Source organism: Daucus carota, chromosome 9 (assembly GCF_001625215.2).
Source record: "Daucus carota subsp. sativus chromosome 9, DH1 v3.0, whole genome shotgun sequence".
Taxonomy (NCBI): Eukaryota; Viridiplantae; Streptophyta; class Magnoliopsida; order Apiales; family Apiaceae; genus Daucus; species Daucus carota.
The window spans coordinates 35,940,264-35,958,519 of NC_030389.2; the positions used below are offsets into that span (position 1 = coordinate 35,940,264).

Genomic DNA, 18,256 nt, shown 5'->3' on the forward strand with positions numbered 1-18,256 from the left:
CTTCCTTGGTCTTCAAGTAAGCCAAAAGGAAGATGGAATATTCATTTGCCAATCAAAGTATGTCAGAGATCTTCTAAGAAAGTACAATCTAGAAGACTCTTCTCCGGCAAAGACACCCATGGCCACTGCCACAAAGCTTGACCAGGATAAATCTGGTAAGAAAGTTGATATCACAAGCTATCGAGGTATGATTGGATCTTTACTTTATCTTACTGCAAGTAGACCAGATATCATGTTTGCAACATGTTTATGTGCTAGGTTTCAGGCTGATCCTAAGGAATCACATCTTATAGCCGTCAAAAGAATCTTTAGATATCTTAAGGGTACACCTGGATTAGGTATTTGGTACCCTAAGAATACTGGTTTTGACTTAACCGGCTATACAGATTCTGATTATGCAGGTTGCAGGATTGATAGAAAGAGTACGTCTGGAAGCTGTCAATTTCTAGGACGTCGGTTGGTTTCCTGGTACAGCAAGAAGCAACACTCAGTGTCCACTTCTACTGCTGAAGCTGAGTACATAGCTGCTGGCAGTTGCTGTGCTCAGATTCTCTGGATCAGGAATCAATTAAATGATTATGGTATTTCTGTCGACAAAATTCCAATATTTTGTGACAACACCAGTGCCATAGCCATTTCAAACAATCCAGTGCAACACTCCAGGACCAAGCACATAGATATCAGGTATCATTTCATTAGAGAACATGTCATGAATGGTACTGTGGTGTTACATTTCGTACCCACAGCTGATCAGATTGCAGACATCTTCACTAAACCACTTGATGAATCCACTTTCTCTAAGTTGGTTTGTGAACTAGGGATGTTAAATATGCCATGATTCTCTTTGTATATATATATGTATTTTATATATTATTATATATTTTTGTGAATTTTCTGTGTAATTATATCTATTTTATTAGTTTTTATATAATTGTTTGTAAATTATCTGATTAACTTATGTGTAATTATGCAGGTTCATATCCGTCTCTATAATTTTCTAAGTGCTGCATACTCCCCTGTAATATTCTCCATGCATTTAGATAATTATATGTATTTAGTTTGTATTTTTCAAAATTAATCAAGCATAAATATTTGTTTTTAAGTTAATTCATTTTAATGAATTAAAGTTAAATTCATAAGTATTTATATTTAATTAAAGTTGAATTTTACAAAATATATGTGTAATATATTATATATTATGTGTATTGGATTTTTGATTAAATGTGCAAAAGGTTTTATTGCTTTTAAATAATCAAAATTCATAATACTTTTTATTATTCTGTGTTTAAAAGCTCGGTATGACTTTTTCAGATAAAGTCATACCGCGTTTAGCTTCTGTCGCACACTTCGCTGTGTGGCATGACTTTCTTTAAGAAAGTCATACCGTATGCTGCTAACTCCCCTTTTCATTTCCTCGGTATGACATTCTTTAGAAATGTCATACCGGTTGCACGAGAATGTCTTTCTCAAGTGCACGGTATGACATTTCGAAAGAAAGTCATACCGACCCCCTTAAGTCTGTATGACTTAACATAATAATCTCATACCGCTTTCATTCATCTTCTCCACTTCACCACTTACACGCGCACATACACAGACATTGTTGTTTCATTCGAGTTTTTCAAGTTTTTGCTTCAAAGAACTTGCTGGTTACTTATTTCAAGCTTAAAGCTTGCTGGTTACTTCGAATATTTAAGAAATCAAGTCGAATTGCTGCTGAAATTTTGAAAATTTTGAAACCCTTCGACCCGAGTTAGACTGAGTCACCGAGTTTCATCGATTTTGACCGAGTCTGAACGATTCTTGACCGATTCTGTGCTCCTGTGGCCGTGTAGTACCAGTTTTGTGCGATTTGTGGTGGTTTGTGCATACTGATTTCAAAACCCCTGTTTGTTGATTTCGAAAATTAGGGTTTTGAGAAGCCAATTGGGATTTTTTGAAGTTAGTGGGTGCTAAGACATTGTTTGGGACCTTGTTAAGCCTTTTTAAGGATTAATTAAATTTTAATTCGATTTTACCCATTTAAATCGAATTATTAATTAATTAATTAATTGATTTGTTAATTATTAATTGAAATTTGTGAGAAATTTGAAAATTCTTATTTTATTTGAAAAATTCTCACTTAATTCAATTTTTAATTTTAAAAATGGCCGGTCGCTTTGTAATTGAGGAGACTAATTTGAATGGATTTTTCGACCCCGAGGCCAGTTTGGCTCGATTTAGACCGTGGGTCCGGTTTCTGAATAGCCAGTCGCTCGTCAGCACTGCTATTACAGCTCATGCAGACCTCCAGATACAACCAATTCAGGACTTCTACTCGACAGCCCTGAATACTACGTTGTTGGATAATCATCGGGTTTCTGGAGATTTACACGGAGGACGTACGATTACTATCAGCACTGATGATGTGAATCGGATTTTGGGGTTTCCCAGGGAGAATTTTGCTGAACTCCCTACCGAAGCTGAACTCTCCAATTTCTTCGAGACAATCTTATATCAGGGAGAGATCAATTTGCCTAGAATGTTGAAAGGCAATCTGAAGCCTGAGTGGGATCTTTTCTTCGACACTTTGGCTAAAGTGTTTGCTCCGACCACTCGCAAGAACTTTAATGTAATAACCTCGCTGCTTCAGAAAATTGGGTTCAGCATTGTTTATAATCGTCGGATTAACTTTGGAAAGCTTATTCTGCAAGCCATTCTTTCCAAGTTAGGGCCCCTAAGGAACAGATCTGTTGAACAGAACGCAAAGGTTTCCTGTTTCTATCCAAGGTTTATTATGCTGTTTCTGAATGACAAGATGACTGACGCTGAGAAGGAACACTACTCCAACTCTCCTGTGGCACAAGTTCCTCGTGCCTGCACCAAACTTATGACTCAGTTGGATAACAAGAATAAATTTGCCAATGTTCCACTAATCACCACTCCTCACATGCTCCAAATGTTCAATGCTCCTCTTCAACCGTATCAACTTCAAATGGCTCCTGCACCACAACCTCAGCAGCCTCAACAACAACAACAGCAGCAGCAGCAACCTCAAGAACCTCAACCCCTGCAGACTCAACAACCTACACAACACCATCAACAACAACTTCTACAACAACAACAACAGCTGCATTCACCTCAACAATCCCAAGAAGCACAATCTTCACACCACTCATCCAACCAATCATCATATCACTCCCCCATCCATCAAACAGAACAATCTAACCCTTCATTTGAAGATCAAACTTTGGATTATGATCTCTTCGAGCATCAACCATCTTCATCTGAACCTCTCCCACACCAAACACAATCCCAAATCATCCCACAAACACAATCTACCTCACAACCCCTACCCTCTGACTCTCCTATCAATCCAGAGCTGCAGTCCTTCCGTCAGGACCTACAGGTAGCTCAGGTACTTTCTAATTTATCATCTAATTTTAATGTTGATACGTCAGATTATGGTTGTGATTTTGTTTGTGACCTTGATTTTGTTTTCCAGCCTACCAGCAATGAACCTGACAACACACAGGTTCATAACCTAGCTGAAGATTCTCTTCAACAAATATTCGTTTCTCCAAACACATCAACCAACACTTCAATGCAACATGTTCGTAAAGTTGCGAGGAAACGGAGTTCGAGTAGTTTAATGAATAAACCCACAGCTCTGTCTCCCTCAAAGAAGCAAAGGGTGGAAACCTTGGAGACAACTGTAGCCTCATCTGTGCCTTCCCAACAAGGCTCAGATTTTGATATGGCAGATAAACAGTCTCTGGACCCATTCTCTCTACAGGATGTGGCCATTGAAATTGACCGTCCGGCCGCGGTAACTTGTACAGAGTCAAGCACTGCGCTAGCACTCACGCTAGTGCCAGACCAAACAGATACACAGGTTACTATGTTTACTGAGTGCACAGATTTTCAAAATCAATGTATTATTTATGAAAACTTTGCTGATCTCCCTTTATTTTCTGATCAGGCGGAACTTGGCAGCGTGCAAGTTAATCTGCCCTCACAGGCGTCCGGAGGACAATTTGTTCCTCCACTACCTTTGAACCCATCTCAGGGGACATTGGTAGTATATACAGGTACAGCGGGAAGAGTGAATGAACAGAGTGATGTAAGGCAAACACCGAGCGATACACATGCACGTGAGGCTAGTGAAACAGCTTTGAGTGTACGTGAGGTGAGCGCACACACTAACCCTGCTCTGTTTGAGGAACAAATGGCAAAGCTAAGAGCTGAGCTTGCCAGAATGATTGCTGAGAACGAGAAGCTCAAGGGTGCACAGTTGGTGACCCTGCAACAGAAAACTGAGGAAAGGCCATCCAGTTCTTACAGGGATGAGCTTAAAGAGGAAATCCATGACTTGGCTGTTGAAATGAGGTCTAATCATGAGCTTTACATGTCCAAATTTGAGACCATCGACAGCAAGTTAGATCAACTCCTCAGAAACTCCAACAAGTCTGATGATCAACCCTCCGGAGAGGATCCCTCAACTAAGGGGGAGAATAGAGACAAAGGTGACAGGGATGATAGAGGCAATAGCTCAAATCAAAGCAACAAGGATAATACCACTTCTGGATCTGCCCCTGACAAAGAAACTCATAAGTCTAAAGGCAAAGAACCGTTACATCAGTCCGACAATGTTTTCAATTCTGATAGTTATGATGACTATCCACAGGATATGGATGATGATGACATCTTCGATGCTACCTATCGTCAAGCAGAAGAAGAAGAAGGTAAATTTGATGAGGGTTATTTGTTTCAGGATGAAGAACCTGTTGACCTAGAACATGAGGAGAATGTCCGGAAGTTCAAAGCTGAAAATGAAGCTAGGAAGCGTAAGCTTCGTGATTTCCAAAAACTTCTAGAGGACAAGTTGATCACAGAAGAACAAATCAAGATCGAGAAACAGAAAATCTATGATGCTGCAATCAAGCAGAAGAATCTTGATATAAGGAGGAAAGAAGGAAAAAGCTGGGACATTGCAAGAAGAATCATTAATGGACCTCAAAGGGAGCCTTTCGACGACAACAAGTTCTTATCTCTGATCTATGATCTTAGAGAGGTAAACCCTGACGAGGATGTCTTTATGCATGCCTTTGCTTTGGAATTGAATTATGTGACAGTGGGGGTCAACAATTTGCTAGAGCAATGGGAGCTAATTGTCTATACACAGAGGAATGGTTCTTTCAGACTATCTGTCGAATCTCTGAAATCATTCTCTGTATCTGAGCTCTGGGTGCTTCGGAATAAGGTAAAGCGCAGCTCCAACCTGAATGAACTTCTTCGTGACAAACTGCTGGAACAAGCTGTATTCAACAGTCCTCAGGTTGTCAGGAATCCTTATTGTGTTAAGTTCGTTCACAAGGAGATCTTCAGCACTGTCTATCTCAACGAAGAAGCCTTGCCAAAGTATCCAGCTAAACAACTTGCTCTTGCCTCCACTCTTTTAAGAACCAAGGGCTTTGCTTCTAAAGCTAAGTCTGATGCTGATGATGTGATTCTTGCTTACTGCACTCGAAAGAATGTTGCTCAATACTTTCGAAGGATGAAAAATGTTACAAAATCTCAGCCATCAGACTTCCGCGAAGACCCGGTGGATTTGGAAGTACTACATCAACTGGCTCTGGCAAAGGAACGAATGAAGCGTGGTGAATCCACTACATCTGAAGTGCCAACCAGGGAAGAACCATCAACTCCTATCCTTCACACTTCTGATATCGAAGAAGGAGAAGTTGATCGTTAGATTCATTAGGGATTTGTAATATATGTTCAAAAAGAACATCCTTTTGTAATCTAATGTAATCTTTTGAATTCTGGTCAATGTTTAATGAAATACCAGAAACTTTTTGCTATTTACAATTCATGTTTAATCCTTTGTCTTATCAGTTAGTTGAGTTATCCTCTCGATAATTTGCATGTTATGTTAACAAACAAATAGGGGGAGATTGAAAGGCATATGTTTAGCCTATTTGTAATTAAAGAGGTACCAACTCAACTCTGATAAGAAAGCAAGGTAAATAGCAAGTACTGTTGAAGGAATCCGTACGAAGAACGTCAAGTGATTTATTGAAATTATATGTCTGAAGAATTTCAGGATGCTGCTGCACACCACTGGAAGAAGTTCATTAATATGTTCAAGCCTCAGTGTACAAATAATCTTTTGTAGCACGTCCAGAAGTCCAGAAGGTATAAAGTTTTAATACGTTATTTATTCAGAAGATTCCATACTATTGTTACTAATGAAGAAGAACTACGAAGACAAAGAATCGACGAACAAGCCACATCTCAAATGTTTATTTGATAAAGAATATTTAATTCAGCTAGATACAGATGAACCAGACAGTACATTTGTGTGTCAGCTACTCTAATTAGGTATTCTGCATCAACTACAAGTGGCCGTTCGATCAAGACAAAGATCTACAACGTTCATCAAAAGCCTGGAGTCCCTGCTGTTGAAGAAATATAATTTAATAAATATTTCTTTAATTATTTCACTTATCAAAATAATTAAATTAGTTGTATAATTTATTTATTAAATTGATTCACCTTCGAATTAATTTAATTTATGAATTTATATAATTAATATAATTAAGTGAGTAATTATTGAGTATTTATTCAATTATTTATAAAGGTTTTATTGATTAAATGACTCGGCATGACATTCTCAGAGAATGTCATACCGTGTCATGTATTTAGGCTTCCTACAGCATGACTTAATAAAGTCATACCGTGTCTGTTCAACAGACTTTGTTGTCATGACTTTAACAAGTCATACCGAGTTCTGTTGTATGACTTATTGAATGTCATACCGTGTGTTGGTATCAGACATTCACTAGTATGACTTAAAAAGTCATACCGTGTCCTGTGATCAGGCTTTGTTGCTTTGTGTGTATGACTTGAGTGATTATGACTTAATAAAGTCATACCGAAGTGATCAGAATGGCTTTTGTGTTCAAAGTCATACCGAATGACTTAGTGACCAAGTCTGATTAAGTCATACCGAGTTTTTCAGTATGGCTTTCTCTTAAAATGTCATTCCTTCTCCTTGTTTGGCATGGCTTTGTTGTTTTAAGTCATTCCTAAGCTAGAAAGTCATTCCTTTCAATGTCATACCTAGATCTAAGTGGTTTGCCTATAAATATGGCTTCACTTCTTCATTTCCAAATGTTCAAGCATTGTAAAAGCTTTCAAGTTGTTTGTAACTTGCAATTGTTATATCCACAGTTTTCTGTGCTTTGATCACTCGGTTGTTTTAATCACTAAACTAGAATACATCCTGTCGAATTTATTCTACGAACTTTAGTGGACATTAAAACGAACCTTATTAATTATATAACGACTTAAAACATTGTTATATTAATTAATTAAAATCTGATTAACAAGTTTAATTCAAATCAGATTATTCCGCCGCGATTTTTAGTGACGATTGTATTCAACCCCCCCCCTTCTACAATCGTTTCAGGACCTAACAGCCAAGCCACTCTGCAGTCTCCCAAAAGACTGTAGATGTTAATATGGAATTAAACTCATCCCTAGCAGCATCCTCCCAAAAGGATGTTGCTATTGAAAATAGTCCTCAACCAGGGACACAGTCAAAAAGGGGGAGGGACACCACTTCTTCACCAATAAAAGCCTATGGGAGAAAGAAGCTAAGAAGTGAAAAACTGAAGCACTCTGCACACACACAGGCATCCATTCTGGATTTTATGCCTTTAACTTCTCAAAGTCAGATTGATGTGACTTCAATAAATGTGGAGTCACAGCCCCCTTCTTCATCTCAACCAATCACTCATATTTATGATCTTACCATCTCTACTCCTCAAACACAATCCCCAACCTCTTCTGTGGATGTGGAATTAATTCACACCACACTTGTAAATTCTCCATCTTTGGATTTCATGGAGAAGCCCCCATCTGAGATTGATCATCATCATTTTGATGATTTGTTGGATCTTTCTCTTCCATTTCCTTCTTCTGTGACAGTGTGTTCTGTGGATTTTCCTTTAAAATCAATCACCACAGACTCAACTATCACAGCTTCTCAACCTATTTCTTCATTTTCTTCAACTGATCTCCCTCATCAGTTGACAAGTGTTTGTCCTTCAACTGATCTGCTTAACAGCTCTCATCAGTTGAATGCCTCTTCTACTCATGTTTCAACTGATGTCTCTCATCAGTTGACAACTGCTGCTACTTCAATTAATTTACCTTTTTCTACAGCAGTTGATCACATGGTAGCACAAACACTTCTAGGATTGAGTGGAGTGAGCTATGGAGTGGAGAGGCAGCCTAGTGAGCTGGCAAAAGGAGAGGGTGTGGAGAGTCTGGCATTTTCTTCTAGCCAGGAAAAAGGAGAGGATAAGAGTGACCCTTTAGTAAGGGTAAGTGAGGGAGAGGTGAGTTGTGTGGTGAGCCAAGGGGAGCCCTTGATGCAAGAAAAGAGAGAAATTGAGAGAAATGCAGGTGTCAATGAAGGGTTTAGTGAACAAGAGTTTCAAGCTGAATACAGATCCATATTGGATGGTGTTTCACTAGACCCTGAGACTTTTACTCATGGGATGTCCTCCATTCAAGACTTTGCCAGATTGGACAATCAAGCAGCTGAGAGGCACCTCAATCTGATTCACACTACATCTTCAATGCTTAGAGCAAAGGAGGCATTAACAGCTCTGCCTGCCAATGCTGGAGATGATTTTCATTATGATGATAGTGATGAAGACCTCAATGATGCTCTTGAGGAATCCCTTGTTGAACAACCTACAACTTCTCTACCTTCATGGCTCTCCATGCAGTCTGCCAATGCAATTGTTGTTAGCATGGAGCTGGAAAGGCAAGCCTCCACCATTCTTCAATCACAACCTGGAAGCTCATCCTCCTCTCCAGCCATCTCTGCCACCATTGCCAGTCAAGCTCTAGAAAACCTCAAGCTTCACAAGTTTCAATCTCTTCATTTTCAGCATGAGATAGAGCATCTCAATTCTCTTATTGCCTCTGTTAAGACTGATCTGACCAAGCAAATTGATGAAAAGCTTCCAGCTCAGGTCAAATCAGCTCTTTCTGCATCTGAGCAAAAACAACTACAATTGGAGAAGCAAGTGGAAGCTCTGGAAGCAAATGTCTACACCTTAAACTCTAGAATGGATGAGATGTTGCAGCATCAAAGAATTCAGACTGGACTGCTTCAACATCTTCTTCTTGCCTCTGGTGTTTCACTTCCCAGTCCATCCCCTACACTTGCTGCTAACAAAAAGGGGGAGAAAGAATTACCAACTCCTGCAGAATTGATCAGTCAAATTCCTCCCCCTTTCCACACTGAAAGGGAAAAGCAGAAGATTGCAAGGATGAAAGAATTGGACTCCATTGCAAGGAGAGTGGCTCAACTGGGCAAGAAATCATCTACATCTTCTACAGCCACCACAGCTCAAATCTCTTTTCCAACCACAACCACAATTCTCAGGGTAATTACACCTGAGATTGTTATTCCCTCCAAGACAGAAAAGGGTGAGCCATCATTTCTGAATGAGTTCAAGCCAATTCTGTTTCCAAACAATTGTGGTTACTCCAGGCCTGGAAAAGACTCAAGCTCAATCTACTTTCCACTAGCCAGGCCTGACAAAAATGAGTACAAGCTTTTGGGCCAAGAGATCAAAAGTTACAAAGACTGTGCAGATGTGGCCTTAAAGGCTCATTTTGCCATCATCTACAGAGAAGGCCAGAAGCTGTTCATTGGAACTGGCCATCCTCACTACTCATTTGCAAAAGCTGAAGAGGTGGCCAGAGAATGTGAAAAAGAGGAGTTTGAATCCCAACTCTCTTTGAACCAAATAGAGGTGGATGAAAGGTATGCTATTGAGCTGGAAGAGGAGTTGGCAGCTGAGCTTTTAAATGAGAAAGGATTGCCTCTTGAATCTTCTCCAAAGAAAAAGAGAGTCAAATCTAAAACTAAGATGCCTGAGGCAGCCAAGAGAAGAGAAGAAGTGCCAGAAAAGCCTATCTCAAAGCCTTCTTCTCCAATCAAGGATACCACAGTAGTACATCCAGATGTCAACTTCCATGATGAGCCAATAATGCCAAAGGAGGAGCCAATTGACTTGGAAGATATCCCAATTCCAGCTTTTCTTGTTCAAGAATCTTCCAAGCCAAAGAAGAAAGTCAAGTCTGTGGCTAAGAGGATGGCTAACCCTCCTAAACCTCCAAAAGAACCTGAAAATCCTGATGACTATCTGATCATTGCTAACATTGAAGAAATTTCTGAGTTGGAGCTGGAGCTGGATGATCTTCAAGAAGTAAGAGGAATAGAAGCAACTTCAAAGTTACCTGAAAGATTGGTATTCTCTTACAAAAACAAGGGTGATGTCATCTGGCCTCTTCACAGAGTTCTGAATTCTGAGGGATTCAGTTCTCTAACAAAAATATATGGATCTATGAAGAGGACTGGAGGATTTACACCACCTGCAAAGCAAATGGTACTAAAGAGAATCCTTGAGATCAGGAAGGAATGGAACTCAGATGCTAGTCTACAAAGAAGGCTGAAAATTCCCTACACTGGAAAGAAAATTCATCATGAACCTACTCCAGTCATGGAATTTAGGGACAATCAAGGTGTTAGGAGATTTTTCAGACCTAAAGATCAACTCAAGGTTGCTAGCTTGAATACTCTGAAGACTCTCCAATCCAAGCTCAACAGACAAGACAGTGATGAAGAATGGTTCTACAGGATCTTTCAGAAACAGATCAATATTCTTGAAGAAAAACTTAAGTCCAGAAGAAGAAGATCTTCTAGGAACAAGTAACTGCTCAGTCTAGAGGAGCATAATCATCTGTAATCTTTTCTAACTCCAGTATTTAAATTCTGCATTTTATTTTATTAATGTTTTGTTATCATCAAGTGTAGAATTTATGTCTGCATCTTCTCCAGTCACAAATTGGGGGAGATTGTTAGGAATCAATAATTTTTGATATAACATAAACATTTTTGTAACATGTCTTACTTAGAATCTTTATCAAATTTCAGTTGTAATTGTTACATTTCTTGTCTTTGGGAATTATCAACGGATGGGTAGAATAGGATGGCTAATTGTAAATATCCAATGCCATGTAATTTTATCTAAGTGAAGGATATTCAACTGATGAGATGTAACTGTTCAACTGATAAAGACTGGATGATGTTTCAACTGATGAAAATCAAGCATTCAACTGAAGACAAAGTATTCAACGGATAATGCTGAGGAATTCAACTGATGAGACTGGAACAGCATTCAACTGATGGAGTTTGTAATTCATTCAACTGATGAGCCAGACATTCAACTGATAAAGTCAATAGCAGTTGAAAGCAACCAGAACCTTCAACTGATGAAGCAAAGAGCAGTTGAAAGTGACTAGAGCTTAAGTCTGACAAATCACATGGATCGAATTACACTAAAATAGACATGGAAGCCTAATTAGGAAAATAAAGAAGAAGCAGAAACATACTTATCTCATGCAGTGCAATCTGGATCAAATCAAGATGATGGTCAAAGATGAAGACATCTCAGAAAGCATGCATAAGACAAAGTTGTGCAGTATTGTTTTTAGATTAGAGTGCATTTTGTAATCTAGCTAAAAGCTTTGTAAAACTTGGAGTATATAACCAAGTTAGTAGCATCAGTTGAACTTGTTCAAATTACTTGAGAGAAAAATCTGAGAGTTAGAACTTGTTTGAGTGATGAACGAGCAGCTGTGCGAATTGTAAAACAATCCACAGATTCTTCTATATAAAATCTCACGGGTGGATCATTCAATCCACCCGTATTTTTAATACTTGGTGTTTTTCTGTTTATTGTGTTCTTAGTGTATTGTTCTTGAATCTTTTAAATTTGTAAAAGATTGTATTCAACCCCCCCTTCTACAATCCTTCTCATAGTTGGTGTAAAATAACAAAAAGAAACTTGCATATCTTTTAGATTAATTTGTAATCTTTTTGCTTGTTTAGTACTTTTAATAGCTTAAATTTTCACTTTGAATAGTGATAATAATACTTATTTATTATTCATTTAAATACAGTTTTTAGAGGACCACACCTACATGAAAATAATAGTGGGTTCTTTTCCAAAAAAACGTTTTTAATTTTTTTTTAAAAAAATACAGGATTTTACAAAATAATTAAAATATAGTTTTATTTCTAAAATATGGTTTTACAACCTTAAATGATGGTCAAATTTTATATTATACAAAATTGTTTTTGGGTCTGTTCGGGTTACAAATAGACAATTAATACAATTAGAATAAACTTTTTTAAAAAATTAAAAAAAATTATAGTTGAATTTTGGGTTGAGGAGTTGCAAATTATTTTATTTACATATGAAAATTTGAAAACAATATATTCATGTCTTTCACCACCTCTTCCCCGGTATGATTAGACCTCTGCTGCTTTGACCTTGACTGAGAACAGGACCCAAACAATGTAGGACAAGGCAAGTCCTAAACTTACAAGTGTAAAGAAAGTCACCACAGATAGATTTGCATATGCTGAGATTGATTCTTTCAACATTTCCCATAACTCAAAAGCCATTGATACAAAATGAACTAGAAGAACACTATACCGAGTAAACTCTTTGTTTCCAGCAAGCTGACAATAATACACTTGCTTGTATGGTGTTTATGTCTTCTTTTTCTCCTACTTTTGACTTCGATACTCAACACTTGTGATCGACTCTTTTGTTACTTTTAAATGCCTTTACTGTTTACATATATTTAAAAATTTATAATAATTCTTTAATTGAATTAATTTTAAAAAATAATTGAATTCAAAAGATTTATTAGATAATTAAATCAATTTTTTTGTATCATCAAAGTTGGAAAGTTCATCAGAAACTTCATTCAGGTTCTTGGCAACTTTACCGAAATTGCCCAAGTTCATACTACTTTTTTGACAATAATGGAGACTACCAACAACTAGCTAGGATCTACAGCTGGAACGAGGTAAAACAAGGGGATCCAGAATTTTCGAGGCTCGGAGATTCGTTTCCCATCATCGTATAAAATCTAATCTTATGATTCAGATGTTAAAGTTTTGTTCTTCTACCATGTTTTTCCACATCAGGGAAAATAAAAATTATGTAAAATAATGTAACCGACAAGCATAATACTTGCATTAATACATAACATTAATCAATTGAAGCAGTTATATGCAACTAAATTAAAAGAAACCATTATATGAAAGTATACTAAAAAATTGTGATTGGGTCTCCGAGTCTTTATTTTCATATTGCTCTACATGTCTCTAACTTCATATTGTTCTACATTAAACCCAACTCATGATGTATATAAACATCAACATATTACAGTAATTAAGATAGAGCAACATATCTAGAGTATTTCACGGTCTTCTCAGTCACCCATGACTCTGTCCTTAAAAATTCTGTAGACCTTGCAAACAAGACAAATACTACATGTTTTAACCACAGAAAAGAGAAACCAGCCATCAAGATGAAGCAAGCATCACCTAACCTGATCCTAGACGTTAACACATTCCTGTCTTAATAAACATATCATGTAATTTATTGATCAATTTAATTCAAAGTGCGAGGCCTCCAACACTTTGGCATGTCAGAAATAAGACTCATACTAAAGCTTTTCCAAATTATCTACACTTACCAGGCAAGAAACTAGTGAATTAGTAACACAAGCAATTAAGATAATGAAACTTTATTGGTCGAAAAACGCCAAAATTTGAAATCCCCAAAAATTTCACTGTAAAACTCTGGTAGAATTGACTACCAAAGAAGGTATAAAAGATGACATGTAAGCAATGTAAATTGCTCCCACACAAAACCTAAATTTGATACCACGGTCTACTTTTTTGCAATAATAGCTATACTCATCTACACTATTACTGAAGAATTCCCAGGTTTTTGCTTCAAAAGAAATGTCTAGCTAGCTCCCACCAGCTCACAAGCAATAGCAGGGTTTGATGTGCACAAGCTGCAGAACATAAAGTACAGTAGTTAGTCAAACTGAAATAATTTTAAATCTTAAGCAGGATCAATTAAAAATAAACTGTTTAATAGTAAATCAAGATAATAACCATGGTCATGCCGCTACAGAATTATGCAAAGCAAATATCATTAACCCTAAGTGAAAATTAATACACCAGGTCAAAGCCTTCCCTCTTATACCAGTGACGCTGAACCAGCCCAAAATGTAACCAAGAGAAGCTATACCAGCACTATAAAGATGAAACATAGGATAAAAAAAAACTTTGTATTCATAATTTCAATATATTCTATTATTGTATATTTTACCCTTAATAATTTGTTAACAATTCATCCGATAAAAATATACTAATAGCGAGACTACATGATTTTGACAATGTAAATCTCAATAACCTCTTAAACACATGGAAACAAGTAACGTGGGGACAAAACCACGTATGGCGATCTGGTACGTACCCACTGAACGAACATGAACGGAAACGTTCTAGGTCGCGACCCAAATCGCCACAAAGTGACAATCTACAAGAACACACTTGATTCTTGTCCGAACAAGGATATATGCCTCTGTCATATGATAATAAATTAATATTTGTTGGAAGAAAGACGAAAGCAAAGAGAAAAAAAAAGAAGAAGAACAAAACCAGCCGTGGTCGTATATAAATATATGTATATATGTATTGGTCTTAGCATAGCTTGTGAATAAAGTGTGGATATTCTATGGCATCTGGGCCTTAAATTTAAGGTCCAATACTAATATTTTTATATAACTTACCGTTTACTGATTCAATATCACAAGCCCAATAAAAAAAATCTAATTTTTTGAACCAATACTAATTAAATGTGATATGCTCATAAAAGCCCAATGCGACATGGAGCATACACGCAATGCGCAGATTCATCTAAGACAAATAAATATACATATATAGATATAAAATGTAGAATATTCTTAATTTATTGATAAGAAGAAATTAATTGTTAAAGAACAAAGAATTGCATTAGTTAGTATATCTTCTTCTTCGTCATAAATATTCAAAATCATCTTCACTAATATGATTCGAATCCTCAACCAGGTCTTCTAGTTATGTGAGAAAACATGAATATACAAAAATAGAGTACCATAACTAGAAGTAGTGTAATATTCCATGAAGGACATCATGTACATTGATTATATTAACCAAATAGAGGGTTTGAAAGTGATTATAAATATTTAAAAATAATTTGAACGGGTATGAGCTTATTAGATGGAATCTTGTCGTTACAAAGATATATTATACACACACACACATATTACACACACATATTCAGGAAGTACATGAACAGACAACATGGATTCAATAAGAAATAAATCTAATAAGAATGTATAGTAGTTATTTCTAATGTTCTTTATTAAATAACAAGATAAAATGAACTTTAATGAAAGTGCACCAATTTACACCCAACATTGGTCGAAGGTATCAGTAGGAAGAGGAGGAATATACTATATAACACTTATGAGGCAGACCAAAGATTCATAAATTGGAGTTTGAAAACCCACAAGAAGAGGCGAAAAATGATTGCATTTTTCTAGGTATAGAAATTGGCAATAGGAAAGCAAGTTACTATCAAACTAGTTTCAGATCATTCCATCTGACTAGGACATGATAAACATAGACAGATAAGCAAAACAACCTAAAATTTGAAAGATGGTATACACATTATTATATTATTAGTTCTCCATATTTTAAAAGAAAGTACTCGTCTGATATTAATGTGTGTATATATATATAGATACACACATATACATAATCATATATTCATACATATACATATCCATATATACATATATATACTATATTACTCGGACTCGACTAAAATTATCCAAACTGGATATATGTCCGAGTGTCAGACTGACAATAATTTGAAATTTTAACATGTTTTTTGCCTAGAATAAGTATCAAAGTACGCATGTTCGAGTGGCTAACACGGGTACTCGAGACAATAAGAATAGTCGGGGTCACGTCATATATATACATATGTATGTGTTAATATATGTGTGTGTGTAGGTAGTGCTTCAAGTGAGAACACTTTGGTTATAGTTATATATATATAACTATAACTGCCTATGTTAAATATTACCTACATTTGCATTTGCAATAATATGCTATGGAAAAATCATTCACAATTTGAAAAAAAGGATTATACCATAACATTAAAACAATCAACAATAAAGCAATACTATCTACATGCTATATATAAATAAATTATAAATTGAGTTATGCTATATACTTTGAACCCAATTTCATCCTTTAATCAAACAAAGAAATCAAATTTGCATCAACCATTTTATACCATGCTTAAAGTAAATAAAGAAAACATGCCATAAAACAACCAACATGCAATTCATCATCGTCACAATAATACGAGGATATACATAAAATATAGGAAAATGTCGTATATAAGGAACAAAAATTACATATGAAAGATTTACCTAATTTGTGTCCATGTTCTGAGGACCGCCACAACCTGAATCCCCGCCACCATTACCACTTGAATCATTCTCACCTCCAGAAGCATCAGTACCCCTAGCCCGATTCTCATAATCAGGATCATCAGTAGGCAACTCGTACCTACAAACAGGGCAAGAATTATGCAATTCCAACCATGGCAACAAACACTCAGAATGATACACATGCTTACAAGGCATCTGCTTGACAACCATATCCTTCTCAAAATCATCATGACACACAGCGCACTGCGCCGAATAAGACCCCAAAAGCTTATCATCAACCACAACATCAGGAAGCCCCTCCACAGCAGTTCTCGAAGCAGGCGGGGTCCCATATTGTTCCGGGTCATCTTCAGCCAGCTGCTCAAGCCCTTCTCCCATAAAATAATCATCACCCATATTGGCAGGGAAACCCTCACCACCATAAGGATGATTGTCAAACACAAACTGAGTATTGGCCCCACCAGCCCTCAAATTCCACATATAGTTCTGAAAAAAAGCAAACGGGTCAACCGGGTAAGGATTAGGGTTCTGCGTCGGGTCATCAATTTCCTCAATAAACCCATCTTGACAATTGGGGCAGCGAGGAATAGTGTTGGGCCTGAGACGGATGGCCACGTCGAAGTCGCATTGGTGGCAGAAATAGAATTGCCAAGGAATTTCGGCGGAGGTCATAGTTTTCAAGCGAGAGATACAGAGACAGAAGTTGTGTGTCGGCGGAACTAAAACCCTAAATGTTGGGCTCGTTTCAAATATATAGGGGACGTGTCAGGTTTGTATTATTAGTAAATTTTGTTTTGTAACTTGTATTTTATTTACTAATTCACCACCTGGTTTAGCTTATTTATTAATTTTTCTCTTTTTTCCTTACTTTCACTCATGACAATATAAATAAAATAATTAGAAAACTCTATACGAAATTATAATAATTGAATATAGATATAGTTTGTAACCTGATATGAAGTTACCGCTTTTATTCTAATTACTAAAATTTTCATATTATAATTAAATATAATAATAAAATAAATGTTTACGGTTGGATTTTCACTAAAAATTGATTGTACTTTAATAAAAATATAATATCCTAGATTGTACGTATAAAATCATTTCAAAGTCGATAAAATAGATATTTTTTGCTATTTTTTTCTATGTTTATTAGGTTTTTTAGCACCGTAACTAGGTATTTTAGGTATGATAAGAAAATTTAATATATATTATAGATAATTTGAAAATAACAATTATTATAATATACATATTTAAAGGGTATTTTCATAAATACTCAAGTGCGAAATTTTTTTCGCTAAAATATTGTTATTTTTTTAAAATATTTGTATAAAGAACAATCTTTTAAATAAAGATTACAAAAATACTATTTTATTGGGAAAAAGTTGTCATACTAAAGTTACAATATGTACAATTACTCGAAATCATATATATACATAAACGCAAATGGAAATACTGATATCACAAAAAGCAACTATTAACTGTAATATGAACTAAAAACAACTAGACTTTTGTATCAAACTTCTTTCTTTCTCTCTCTAACAACTCTATATCCTCCCTCCCTCTCTTTACCCATATTATGGGAGTACGTAGCGGGACACAGCTATATCTCGACGGTGACCGTAAGATTGCACCATTGGAACTCCGAATCTTGATGCGATCTCTCTGCGGCAATCCAACACTACATTCTTACTTCATTCTTTCTTACTCTTGGTACTGTAGTATTTGTTGGCATCTTACTAGTTCGTTACGCATGGACTGGGTCATATTTACCAGATACTCGCAGGCAAAGGATGGATGAATT

The 18,256-nt window shown here is 36.4% G+C and overlaps 1 protein-coding gene across 1 annotated transcript; it reads right to left on the reverse strand.

Annotated features, from left to right (window-relative positions):
• Positions 1 to 16,431: 16,431 nt before the first annotated feature.
• Positions 16,432 to 17,124, reverse strand: LOC108201531 (E3 ubiquitin-protein ligase RING1-like). Its single transcript, XM_017369820.1, has one exon. It carries the CDS (start codon positions 17,122 to 17,124, stop codon positions 16,432 to 16,434), a length of 693 nt encoding a protein of 230 aa, XP_017225309.1.
• Positions 17,125 to 18,256: the final 1,132 nt, after the last annotated feature.

Coding starts and splice junctions, on each gene's coding strand:
- LOC108201531 (XM_017369820.1), bottom strand. CDS start 17,124: ATGACCTCCGCCGAAATTCCTTGGCAATTCTATTTCTGCCACCAATGC.